This window comes from Pelodiscus sinensis, chromosome 22 (genome assembly GCF_052426305.1).
Source record: "Pelodiscus sinensis isolate ZL-2025 chromosome 22, ASM5242630v1, whole genome shotgun sequence".
NCBI classification, from domain to species: Eukaryota; Metazoa; Chordata; order Testudines; family Trionychidae; genus Pelodiscus; species Pelodiscus sinensis.
In genome coordinates, this window is record NC_143073.1 from 1,975,499 (window position 1) to 1,988,485 (window position 12,987).

The 12,987-nt window shown below is 66.3% G+C and overlaps 1 protein-coding gene across 1 annotated transcript; it reads right to left on the reverse strand.

The window, feature by feature from the left end:
- Positions 1–1,521: 1,521 nt before the first annotated feature.
- Positions 1,522–3,408, reverse strand: LOC142819611 (protein S100-A4-like). Its single transcript, XM_075907838.2, has 3 exons — positions 3,253–3,408; positions 2,857–3,015; positions 1,522–1,747 (listed from the first exon to the last, which is right to left on the reverse strand). Exons 1-3 carry the CDS (start codon positions 3,343–3,345, stop codon positions 1,583–1,585), a joined length of 417 nt encoding a protein of 138 aa, XP_075763953.2. The 5' UTR covers positions 3,346–3,408; the 3' UTR covers positions 1,522–1,582.
- Between the last annotated feature and the right edge of the window lie 9,579 nt (positions 3,409–12,987).

A 12,987-nucleotide genomic window follows, 5' to 3' on the forward strand; every position in this document is an offset into this window, starting at 1 on the left:
AGGCCCTTTCCCGTGGGGGGGGGCAACGGTTCTGGGGGCTCCAGAGCTTTCAGGCCTTTGGTCTGTGGCTGGCATGTGACTCCTAAGAGAATGAACCAGAGACCCCGGGGGGGACCCTGGCCTGGCCGGGCGGGGGGGTCGGAGTAAGCGGGGCGTCGGGGGGGGGCCTGGCCGGGCGGGGGGGTCGGAGTAAGCGGGGCGTCGGGGGGGGGCCTGGCCGGGCGGGGGGGTCGGAGTAAGCGGGGCGTCGGGGGGGCCTGGCCGGGCGGGGGGGCTGGAGTAAGCGGGGCGTTGGGGGGCCTGGCCGGGCGGGGGGGCTGGAGTAAGCGGGGCGTCGGGGGGGGCCTGGCCGGGCGGGGGGGTCGGAGTAAGCGGGGCGTCGGGGGGGCCTGGCCGGGCGGGGGGGTCGGAGTAAGCGGGGCGTTGGGGGGCCTGGCTGGGCGGGGGGGCTGGAGTAAGCGGGGCGTTGGAGGGGCCTGGCCGGGCGGGGGGTTGGAGTAAGCGGGGCGTCGGGGGGGCCTGGCCGGGTGGGGGGGCGGAGTAAGCGGGGCGTCGGGGGAGCCTAGCCAGGCGGGGGGGTCGGAGTAAGCAGGGCGTCGTGGGGAGCCTAGCCGGGCGGGGGGGCCGGAGTAAGCAGGGCGTCGTGGGGGGGCCTGGCCGGGCGGGGGGCCGGAGTAAGCGGGGCGTTGGGGGGGCCTGGCCGGGCGGGGGGGCCGGAGTAAGCGGGGCGTCGGGGGGGGGCCTGGCCGGGCGGGGGGGCTGGAGTAAGCGGGGCGTCGGGGGGGGGCCTTGCCGGGCGGGGGGGCTGGAGTAAGCGGGGCGTCGGGGGGGGGGGCCTGGCCGGGCGGGGGGCTGGAGTAAGCGGGGCGTCGGGGGGGGGCCTGGCTGGGCGGGGGGGCTGGAGTAAGCGGGGCATCGGGGGGGGCCTGGCCGGGCGGGGGGGCTGGAGTAAGCGGGGCGTCGGGGGGGCCTGGCCGGGCGGGGGGCTGGAGTAAGCGGGGCGTCGGGGGGGGGCCTGGCCGGGCGGGGGGGCTGGAGTAAGCGGGGCGTCGGGGGGGGGCCTGGCCGGGCGGGGGGGCTGGCGTAAGCGGGGCGTTGGGGGGCCCCAGAGAGCCGGCAGGCGAGCGTCAGGGCCCTTCTGTGTCCCCCCCCTCCGCCCATCACACCTGCTCCAGCAGCGGCTGGGGGGGCGAAGAGCCACCCAAGGCGGGGTCCCGGCCCCCGAGGCCCTGCCCAGGCCAGAGCACGCAGGGACCTCGTTCTCCTTCGCTGCCTGCGTCACCGGGAACCAGCGGGAATCATCTGGCTCAGAGTTTCCAAAACAACCGCCCCCGGGCTGGGAATTCCCCGCCCGAGAGGGGGCCGGGGGAATTGCCGCCTGCGCCTCGAGGGCTAATTAGCAGGAAGTTAGCGGGGAGCCTGGCGGGCCGGGCCCCCTCCCCGGGACAGAGCGCGGCTCGTTACCGACGGCCCCGGAGCCGGGCGCAGAGAATCGTGTTCTCAGACACACCCTGCCGGAGCCTCGCTCCAAAGACGTTTATTGGCAGCCCGGGGTTCCCAGGACACGCGGGGCTCTGCGGGGTCACTTCTGGCGCGGCGCCTTCTGGCGCTGGTCCAGGAAGAAGTCGTTGAAGCCCATGGCCAGGCAGGCCAAGCAGCAGGCGTACTCCTGGAAATCCACCTCGCTGTCCTGGTTCGCGTCCAGGTCGCTCAGGATCTTCTGCAGTTCAGCCTCGTCCATTTGCTTCTGCCAGGGGCCGGGGAGAAAGGCCGGGTTAGCTCGGTGGCCTGGCGAGGGCGCTGCGGGGCCGGCCGGGCCGCGCTGGAGCATCCCGCAGCCGGCGACCCCGGTCTCCCTCCCTCCTCCCGTTCCCACTGGGGATCACTGGGCAGGACCCGGCTCCAGCCGCTCAGAGGAGTGTGTGGGACCCGCCCCACCCGGCCGATCTGGGACAGGCCAAGAGTGCGACGCACGAGGTTCACTTTCCCTTCCAGAGCTTTCACCAACGTGCCCTGCCTGCACGCGGGTCAGGCTCAGCGCACACTGGCCCCATCGTCCACGTCTGAGCGGCGCCCTCCGCACAGCGAACCACCCAACGGCCTCGCGCAGCCTGGCTCACCGACTCGGGCGCTCTGACCCCCTCTAGTGGCCGCCCCGCATCCAAAGGGCTGCTGCCGCCTCCCGGCTCCTGGGAGCACGAGCGGAAAGTCCCCAGGTTCTGTTCCCACGTGGGACCGGGCAGGGCCGTGTTCCACACAGACCGCACAGCGTCTGCCACGGGGAGATCTCACTGGGTAGCCCTGATGCGGGGAGGGGCCAACCTTCGTGCCAATGGGGAAAGCCTCACAATCTGGTTGAAACTGGTGGATTTTCTGCGGCTTTTTTTTTAAATTGTTTCTTTTCATTTTTTAAATTTGATCATTTTGGAAAATGCAAATTATTTGATTTCCAAAATCAGGGGGATTCTTTTATGGGAGGGAGGGGAAGGGTTTCCCAAAAATGAATAGTTTGACAATAAAAAAAATGCTCTTTTATAAGAAAAAAAAGCCCATTTTTTAAACTGGCCAATCAGAATTAGGAAGGAAGAAAGGGAAGAAGGAAACAAGGAGGGAGGTAGAGAGGGGGGAAGGAGGGAGGAGGAAGAAAGGGAGGGAGGGAGGAGGGAGCAAGGGGGGAGGGAGGGAGCAAGGGGGAGGGAGGCCCACGAAAGTGCCTGACGCCATGTACATATTCTGTGATTCTCTAAGGTGCTGCAGGACAATGGGTTGGTTTTTAGGCTCCTGGAGGGGCCCCCTTCCTGGCTGGGGGTCGCACCCCCCCCAGCGACTCCTGTGTCGGCCTTTCCCCCCACTTACGCTCCTGCAGACGGGCAGCTCCTTGGTCAGCAGCTCCTTCAGCTCGGCCTTGTTGAGCTTGTACTTGTCGCCTTCCTTCCCCGAGTACTTGTGGAAGGTGGAGACCATCACGCCCAGCGCCTGTTCCAGGGGGCTCGCCATCGCAGACCGCTCCGGAGCCTGAGGGGTGGGGGGGGTTAGAGATGGGAGCACAGGGGACCGGCGGCGTCCTCCCGGTCTGGGAGGGTGAGGGTGGATCCCGAACCCAGCTCCTGCCTGCTGGAGAGGGATTGGCATGCTGGGACCGGCCCAGCCGTATGTGTGGGAGAGAGCCCCACAGCTGGGCACCTCTGGGGGATGGCTGCATAGAGAGGAAAACGCAGCTCTGGCGGAGAGGCCGGGGGGGGGGCAGCTCACCTCAGTCAGCGCAAGTCCTGGCAGCCACAGAGCGCAGACGCAGGGGCACGGTGGGGACCTGCCATTTATACCCTCTGAGCCTGCTGCTCCCATCGCCTGCCGCTGCCAAGCCAGCCAGTCCCATGGGATCTCCCCCCCAGCCCCCCCTGCAGCCCAGCCCCTCTAGCTGTGAGGGTTCTCCCCAGCCAGTCCCCCTTCCCGCCCCTGCCACCGCCCTGGCTGCGCCTAACGAGCCATGTGATCTCGTTAGCAGAGGGTGGCTGGCTCTTCACTCAGGCCATGGCCTCCTGCGCTGACAGGTGGGGAGGTGCAATCCACCGGGTTGAGATGCAAGCTGACACCTGGGTGTAGTCAGCAGGGCAGGAGGCCAAGGGCAGCTCCGGGCCAGCCAGGGCTCATCACCCCCCCCCCCCCCCCCCCCCCCGCATGGGCAGGGAGAGGAGGGTCTCACCGGGGAGGGGCCACCACCAGGTGGGTGCAGAACCGGCTGGGTAACGGTTCTCAGAGGCGTTATTCACGGTTCACAGCCACGCTGGACGGGCAGGACAAGGGGGGCTCCACAGGGTCTGTTTGGGGACCGGCTCTGTTCAGCATCTTCATCAAGGGTTAAATGACGGCACAGAGAGGACTCTTATGGAGTTTGCAGATGATCCCAAGCGGGGAGGGGTGGCGAGTGCTCTGGAGGATGGGTCAGAATTCAGAATGATCTGGACACACGGGAGAAATGGTCGGAGGTCAATAGGGTGAAGTTCAATTAGGACCAATGCAAAGTGCTCGGCCGAGGAAGGACCAATCCGTGTCTCACACACAGAATGGGAAGGATCCTGCAGAGAGGGACCTAGGGCTCAGAGAGGACCACACGCTCAATACGAGTCAGCAGTGGGACGCTGTTCCAAAAAAAGCAAACCTGATTCTGAGCTGCACGAACGGGAGTGTGGGGAGCCAGACCCGGGGGGTCGTTCTCCCGCTCTGCTCTGCACGGATCAGGCCTCAATTGGAGAACTGTGTCCAGTTGTGGGCCCCACATTTCAAGAGAGATGTGGAGAAATCGGAGAGGGTCCAGACAGCAACAAGAATGAGGAAAGGTCGAGAGAACAGGAGCTGGGAGGGAGGCCGAAAGAACTGGGCCTGTTGAGTTTGGAAAGGAGAAGGCTGAGAGGGGACATGAGAGCGATTTTACCTAAAAGGGTTTCACAGGGAGGAGGAGAAAACGTGTTCCCCTCGGCCTCTGAGGACAGGACAAGCAGCAAGGGGCTTAAACTGCAGCCAGGGAGGTTCAGGTTGCACATTAGGAAAAAGTTCCTGCCTGTCAGGGGGTCAAACACTGGGATCCGGTGCCCAGGGGGGTTGTGGAATCTCCATCCCTGGGGATATTTAGGAGCAGGTTGGCCAGACGCCTGCCAGGGATGGTCCAGACGGCGCTGGGCCCTGCCGCGAGGGCCGGGGACTGGGCTTGGTGCCCCCTCGAGCGTCAGGGTTCTGTGGTCCTGTGGCCCCCGGCGCCGGTCTGTGCTCTGCCAGACTGGGTGGGTGAGCTGGGAGGGTGTCTGCTCCTCCTCTGTAAGGGCCGGGTGGGAGTCTCTCTGCTCCCAAGCACAAAGCCCCTGGCTGGCTGTGGGGCGCGGGGATGCCGTGGCAGGGAAGGGCCGGGAGATGCGCCTGGAGGAGCTGCCTGGGGCTACGGGGCTGGCCCCTCCCAGAGTCACTCGGCCGTGGGTTCAGCCGCAGGCGGTGCGGAGGCCCAGCCCGTCTCCAGCCACGAGCCAGCCCCCTGGGCCCAGCCGCCAGGCCGGAGGCGACCATGTGACTCGCCCCGTGTGGCTTGTTCCTGCTCCGAGGGGCGTGGGGAGCAGCGCCCTGCAGCACCTCCGGGCAGGGCAGAGAGGCTGGGTCCTGCTGAGCTGTGGAGCCCCTGGGCCGCGGGAAGCAGGACTCGCCCAGCGCCTCACTGCAGGCCGGGCGACAACCCCCCCAGCGGCTGCAGGGAACTCCTTAGCGGTGACGGGGAAGGCCCTGGCTGCAGGCCATGGTCAGCAGGGCCCAGGGAGGCCAAGGGAGCCCTCAGCACAGCGACTCCCAAGCAGGCTGGCCTCAGACACGGGGACCCTGCTGGCACCCAGGAGCCCCCGCCCCCGGGGAGGCCCGCGCCCCAGAGCCCCGTCCAACAGTGCGGGCCTTATTCTGCTTCTTCGGGAGGGCCCAGTGGGCCCCCAGGTCCCAGGCCGGGCAGGCAGGGTTGTGGGGTGGAGCTGGCCCGCCCTGGCCGCCGGCGGTTCCGTGTAGCTGGACTCCGCTGTTTGCTGAGCCGGGCGGCTGCTCCTGTGGGCTCGGCTCCGGCTGCCGTTTGCAACAGGTGTAAGCGGCTGTTTGCTTAGAAGGTGGCAGCCGGTGGCTCCCACGCCCCTGCGAGCTGCAGGCGTGAGTCAGGGCCGGGCTCTGTGAGCGGCGGGGTCAGCGGCAGTGCACAGGGAGAGCCTGCAGGAGCCCGTCTCCCGCCCTCCAGTCGCTGGTTCGAGGCCGGGCAGCGAGCTGAGCTGGGGGGTCCTTCCGGGAGCAGCGGTTCCTCAGCCCACTGGCCCGTCTAAGGCTTGGCCCCAACCACAGCGTCTCACCCGCTTCCCCCAGCCATGAAATCTCTGCCAGAGACGCCCAGCCCGGCTGCGGCAGCACGCAGTGGGAACCCCGCCCCGCCCCTGGAGCCGGTTCCAGCAGTTAATCCCCCCATCCGTTACAAACCAGGGCCTTGTTCCTACATGACCATTTGGCTGGCTTTGTGCCACCTTGCTCCTCCGGGCTCACGGGCCAGGTTCCCTGGAAGCTGAGTGCTTCTGCGGCCCCCGGGGGAGATTCCCAGGCTGCCCAGCTGGTTAGCAGGGCGCCCACAGCGAGGTTTTGTGTTCTCTCAGTGGTGCACATTCACACGCCTTGGTGCACAGCATGACATTTATTCCGCACATGTGTAGAAAACCGGTGCAGGGGGATGGAAAAGATTAGAGGCCCCTCAGCACCTGGCGTTTTCTCCACACGAAGGCACCTAGACACTGTGATCGAGTCGCTGTGCACGTCGGAGGCCTTGTGTCTCCCCTGCTGGGCTCTCGACTGCGGGCGCTCGGGGCTGCAAGGCCCCGTGAGTTCTCTCAGGCCGGCGCTGAGCCAGACGGACCGATGCCGCCCTCGCGAGGGGGGCTCTCACAAATAGCCGGTGCGTGTCCCTCCCGCCCCCCGAGGCCCAGCCCGCACGGCCAAGAAGGGGGGTGTGACGTAGTGGGGGTACCTGGCTGGTTTCTATGCTGCTGGCTCTGGGGGAACCCCCACTGGCTGCTGTGGGTACCACGACCCAGCAAAACAGGATGAGTCACTATGCAAACCAGTGGCCAGACACCCCCCATGGAGAGGAACAAAGGAAGGTGGAATGCTGCCTTGGCTGGGGGGCAGGGCTGGAAGTGAGTGAGTTGGTTGCTGGCTGTCGGAGGGCATGGATGAGACAGCCTAGGGAGAGGAGCTGGAGTTTAGGGGCCCAGTCTCCCCCATCTCAAGGGGGCCTGAGGCATCCTAGCCCAGTTCCTGTGACCAGATTACATCTGTGCTGCGCTGTGCTGGAGGAGCAGTAAACCACCCTCAATTCCACTGGCTGGTGCAGTCTGTTTGCGCCATTTCGGGGTGCAGGAGACGGGGGACCCCAACGCGCCGTCACACTGGTGTCAGGAGCGGGATGCACTGCACCCCGTGGATGGAGCTTCCAGCGGCAAGCGACAAGGCGCAGTAGAAGCAAGAGCCCTGGAGCCAGGCATGCTGGAGACAGAGCGAAGCGGTTCCTGGGAATCGTGGGGCGCTGCAGCACTAGACTGGTGAGTCTGCACCGAGGGGCCCAGCGGGCAGATGGCCTACGCCCGACTCTTGAAGGCAGAGCTGGTGGGGCTGTGCAGAGAGAGGGGCTTGCCTGTGCGGAAAGCAGCCAAGGCCCAGCTGATTACCCAGCTGGAAGAGAATGACCAGCCACAGGGCCAGGATCTTGTCCCCAGGGGAAGCAGCCAGACCCCACCTGAGAGTGTGTCAGGCTCAGAGAGGGGGAGGAGCGCTGGAACCCACCGGAGAGATGAGACAGCGTCTCCCGGGAGGCCTGCAAGCCGTAGCCCATCTAGGGCAGGGGCCAGCCCAGCGGAGCTGCGGCGGCTGGAGATCCAGCTGCGGATCAGGGAATTGGAAGTAGAGGACCGAGAGAGGGACCGCCAGGACCGAGAGAGGCAGCGACAGCATGAGCTGGCCATGGCAGAGCGGAGAACCGGCGGGGCACCGGCTGCGCCAAGTGCGGATGGGCCCCAGGGTCCCAGGACTGCCAGACGCTTGGAGAGGCCCGTGGTGGCCCAATTGAAGGACATGGGCGACATAGACGGGTTCCTCAGCTCCTTTGAGAGGGCCTGTGGACTGCAACGGGTTCCCCCAGCTGACTGGCTGCAGGAGCTCATCCCCGCACTGAGCCAGGAGGCGGCCGGAGTGCTCAGTCAGCTGGAGGACCTACAGCCAGCGATTACAACCGAGTCAAGGAGGCCCTGCTGCACAAGTTCGGGCTGACCTCCGAGATGTATAGGAAGAAGTTCCGGGGGGTACAGAAAGGGCCACGGGAGACCTATGTGGACCTGGCCTCCCGCCTGGCGCAATACTGCCGCAAGTGGGTGTCTGGAGTTGGAGCCCAGACCGCAGAGGAGCTGCTCAAGCTGGTCATGATGGAGCAGTTCTATGAAGCGTGCCCACCCAAACTGAGGCTGTGGCTCAAGGACCGGAGACCAGAGAACCCCCAGGAGGCCGGGAGACTGGCGGATGAGTTCACGGAGAGCCGGTCCGGGTGTGAACGGGAGTCCCGGAGAGAAAGGGAACCGCGCAGAGACCGGATCTCGGCTGAGCGACGGAGGGAGTCAACTACGGGGCGAGACCAAGGAACAGGTCGTCTGCGCCCCAGAGAACCAGCCAGGGCCTGGACAGAGACAGCCCAAAGCCTAACTTGCCATCGCTGTGGGCAAAAAGGCCACAAGAGGGCTCAGTGCACCAGGTCCCAGGACCGGGGACTGTCCAGGGTTAACTGGCTGGGGCGGGAGGAAGGGCAGGCTGCCCCAGAGGCAGGGGCTGGCAGGCAAACCTCAGCTCAGAGAGAGGGGAAGGATGCTCAGTGCACCTCCCCTGGGAGGTCTGATTCTCAGGAGGCGGATTCCTCCGTGTACCGGGTGGGGGCAGGACGGCCCCTGCGGAGCGAGTGCCTCATACCCCTGGAGGTGGATGGTAGGAAGGTGACGGGCTTCTGGGACACGGGGGCGGAGGTGACTCTGGCCCGATCTGACATAGTGGCCCAGGAGCGGATACTACCCCACGCGCAGCTGACCCTGAAGGGCATAGACGGGTCCCCGTTTAAGGTGCCTGTAGCCAGGGTGCATCTGAAATGGGGGGCGAAGGAAGGCCTCAAGGAAGTGGGGGTGCACCCGCACTTGCCCACCGAGGTGCTGATGGGGAACGACCTAGAGGAGTGGCCCCATGAATCCCAGCGGGCTCTAGTCACTACCCGGAGCCAGAGCCAGCGGGGGGCTGACAACGTGGGTCCAGGGAAGGACTCCTGGCAGCGTCCTCAGGGTCCCATCCCAGTGGACACGGGGTCCAGCCAGGCTGGGACTCCGGACCTAGGCAGAGGTGGGGGACAGGTCCCGATCCCTGCCTCAGCAGCTGAATTCCAGGATGAGGTGCAGGCAGACCCCTCCTTGCAGAGGCTGAGGGACCAGGCTGGCCTCCGTGCAGCTCAGCCCCGGGGGAGAGGTGGCCAGGAGAGATTCCTGCGGGAGCGTGGGCTCCTGTTCTGTGAGTGGCTCCTCCCCAGGAAGGTGAGGGCATGGAGGGTAGAGCGGCAGCTGGTCGTCCCCCGAAAGTATCGCCTCAAGCTGCTGTATTTGGCCCACGACGTCCCCGTTGGGGGCCACCGGGGGATCCGGAGCACCCGGCTGAGGCTGCTCCAGCACTTCTATTGGCCGGGAATCTTTACAGCCGTGCAGCGGTACTGCCGGTCCTGTGACTCCTGCCAGAGGGGCGGGAAGGCCCAAGACAGGAGGAACGCGGCTTGGGGGTCTCTACCCCAGATAGAGGACCCTCTGGGCTTGCTGAGAGAGTTATGGGAGGGGAAGTCCTCCCTGGATGGAGCATCGGGGGTGGAAGCCGCCCTGGCTGTCCAGAGAAGGCTCGCTGGGATCATGGCCCCAGCCCGAGAGACCCTGGCCAGAGATCAAGGCCAGTGGAAGGGTGGGTGTGACCCCCGAGGACAGGCCTGGGCCAGTCACCCTGGAGCGGGGCGGCGAGTGGACAGAGGGAAGCCAATTCATGTGGGGCCTCGCCACGGCCGGCCCGAGTCAAGGGGAGCACCCATGTCCTCAGGGCGGGTTCCCACGCAGAGGACCCGAACTTCCCTAGGTCACGAGCGGAGTGACCCTGCTCAGTTCGCTCTCGGAGGGGGGAGAACTGTGACGTAGTGGGGGTACCTGGCTGGTTTCTATGCTGCTGGCTCTGGGGGAACCCCCACTGGCTGCCGTGGGTACCACGACCCAGCAAAACAGGATGAGTCACTATGCAAACCAGTGGCCAGACACCCCCCATGGAGAGGAACAAAGGAAGGTGGAATGCTGCCCTGGCTGGGGGGCAGGGCTGGAAGTGAGTGAGTTGGTTGCTGGCTGTCGGAGGGCATGGATGAGACAGCCTAGGGAGAGGAGCTGGAGTTTAGGGGCCCAGTCTCCCCCATCTCAAGGGGGCCTGAGGCATCCTAGCCCAGTTCCTGTGACCAGATTACATCTGTGCTGCGCTGTGCTGGAGGAGCAGTAAACCACCCTCAATTCCACTGGCTGGTGCAGTCTGTTTGTGCCATTTCGGGGTGCAGGAGACGGGGGACCCCAACGCGCCGTCACAGGGGGATGACCCCAAGGGCTCCGCAGCCCGAGCTGTTTGTTTCGTGACACTTCGCGCGCGCCGGGTGCACAGCCGGCCCCACGCAGGAGAGGCCACTGGAGCTGGGGCGGGAGCCGGGGCAGAGCCGTCGGGACGGCCCCTCGCTCCCGGCGCTAAAGCGAAAGGACTCGGGTCCCCAGCGCTGGCGTGCAGCAGCCCTCCGCCCTAAGCCCCGCACCGCAGGGTCAGGCCCGCTCCGATCCGGCTCTGCCCACGCAGCTCCGGGCTGTGCCGGGACCTGCCGTCCGCCCGTTCACCTCTCCGTGACTCCGGCTGCCGGGGGGGGGGAACGGGAGTCGCACGGTCGAGGGCTGGGTCGGCTTCTCGGGGCTGAGCAGGAAGCTGCAGCAATTGCAGCTGGGACCCCGGCGGGGCGGGCGGGAGCGTGTCAGGCTGGCGGGCGTGGGGTGAAATCCACTGCTGGAGGGGGGCAGCGTGGGGCGGGGAGAATCGCCGAAGGGCGGCGTTCCCCGGGAGCCGCACCGCTGGGGCCCGTTCCCCCGGAGCCTCGGCAGTCTCTGCCCCCGCCCGGGCTGGGACATGGCTTAACCGCCCACCGGGCACATGCCCCGCTGCCCCTGCGCGCACCGCCTGCCATCCGCAGCCGACACCCTGCCTTCTGCACGGCCAGCACTCTGCGGGCACGGAGCCGGGGCTGTCTCCCGCCAGCCCGGCCCTGCTGCGCACGCCCTCCGGACCGCCACGGCCTCTGCTGGGAGGAGTCAGCTGCAGCTGGACCGTGTAACATAGTGTGCTGGGCCGTGCGACACTGGCACGCTGGGCCGTGCGACACTGGCACGCTGGGCTGGATAACACTAGCACGCTGGGCCGTGTAACATAGTGTGCTGGGCCGTGCGACACTGGCACGCTGGGCTGGATAACACTAGCACGCTGGGCCGTGTAACATAGTGTGCTGGGCCGTGCGACACTGGCACGCTGGGCCGTGCGACACTGGTGCACTGGGCTGAATAACACTAGCATGCTGGGCCGTGTAACATAGTGTGCTGGGCCGTACGACATTGGCACGCTGGGCCGTGCGACACTGGCACGCTGGGCTGAATAACACTAGCATGCTGGGCCGTGTAACATAGTGTGCTGGGCCGTACGACATTGGCACGCTGGGCCATGCGACACTGGTGCGCTGGGCTGGATAGCACTAGCATGCTGGGCCGTGTAACAGCATGCTGGGCCGTACGACACTGGCACGCTGGGCCATGCGACACTGGTGCGCTGGGCTGGATAGCACTAGTGTGCTGGGCCGTACGACACTGGCACGCTGGGCCGTGCGACACTGGTGCGCTGGGCTGGATAGCACTAGTGTGCTGGGCCGTACGACACTGGCACGCTGGGCCGTGCGACACTGGTGCGCTGGGCTGGATAGCACTAGTGTGCTGGGCCGTACGACACTGGCACGCTGGGCCGTGCGACACTGGTGCGCTGGGCTGGATAGCACTAGTGTGCTGGGCCGTACGACACTGGCACACTGGGCCATGCGACACTGGTGCGCTGGGCTGGATAGCACTAGTGTGCTGGGCCGTACGACACTGGCACGCTGGGCCGTGCGACACTGGTGCGCTGGGCTGGATAGCACTAGTGTGCTGGGCCGTACGACACTGGCACGCTGGGCCGTGCAGATGCAGAGCTTGCACACTGCGCTACCTTAAGCACTTCAAGCCCAGCCCGCCTGCCCCTGTCTCCCTGCCCACACACGTGCACCTTGGCCCGGTGCGAGGAGGTTCCCACAGCCGGCGAGCGAGTGGCCCCGCCTTGCACGAGGGCGTGGGAAGCAGCAAGCACCTGGACTCAGCAACTCCCTGCCCGGCCTCCCCTGAGGCTGTGGGGACACAGGGCAGCTGGCCCAGGGCCCATCGGTTTCTCCCCAGCTGCGGAAACACCCTGCACGCTCCCCCCCGGCCCAGCCCGCAACAGGCACAAGGGGGCCACCAACACCACCCCAGGGGCAACCTACCTGGGCCCTGTGGATGAGCCGCCCCGCCCCGCCTGCCCCATGAGCTCAGAGCTGCAGGCTGCGCCGGAGAAGGCTCTCCCTCCGCCGGGCGGCAGGGGACCAGACCCCTGGGAGGGGATGGTGCTGGTTGAGGGAGGGGGGTTGTGTGATGGGGAGGCTGGCTCTGGAGAAGTAGGAGGGGGCCCCCAAAGGAGGCCGAGAGGCGCCGGGCGGAAGGGATGAGGCTGGAGGAGCTGGCCCAATATTAGAATCAGTCACAGAACTGGCAGGGCCCTCGAGAGCTCGAGTCCGGCCCCGGCCCCCACGGCAGGACCCAGCAGCGTCTGGACCATCCCTGGCAGGCGTCTGGCCAACCTGCTCTGAAATATCCCAGGGATGGAGATTCCACAACCCCCTGGGCAACTTATCCCAGTGTTTGACCCCCCGACAGGCAGGAACTTTTTCCTAATGTCCAACCTGAACCTCCCTCGCTGCAGTTTCAGCCCCTTGCTGCTTGTCCTGTCCTCAGAGGCCAAGGGGAACAATGTTTCTCCCTCCTTGTGACACCCTTTTAGATACTTGAAAACGGCTCTCCTGTCCCCCCTCAGCCTTCTCCTTTCCAAACCAAACAAGCCCGACTCCTTCAGCCTCCCCTCCCCGCTCCTGTTCTCTGGCTCTTTCATCCTTCTTGCTGCTCTTCTCTGGGCCCTCTCCAGTTCTTTCCTGCAGAGCTGGACACACTCCTCCGGCTGAGGCCCAGTCCGCGCAGAGCAGAGCGGAGAACGGCTCCTCGGGTCTCCCCACAACGCTCCCGC

Coding starts and splice junctions, on each gene's coding strand:
- LOC142819611 (XM_075907838.2), bottom strand. CDS start 3,345: ATGGGAGCAGCAGGCTCAGAGGGTATAAATGGCAGGTCCCCACCGTGC. Junction 3,016..3,252: donor CAGGACTTGCGCTGACTGAG/GTGAGCTGCCCC, acceptor CCCACCCCTCAG/GCTCCGGAGCGGTCTGCGAT. Junction 1,748..2,856: donor AGCTGCCCGTCTGCAGGAGC/GTAAGTGGGGGG, acceptor GGCCCCTGGCAG/AAGCAAATGGACGAGGCTGA.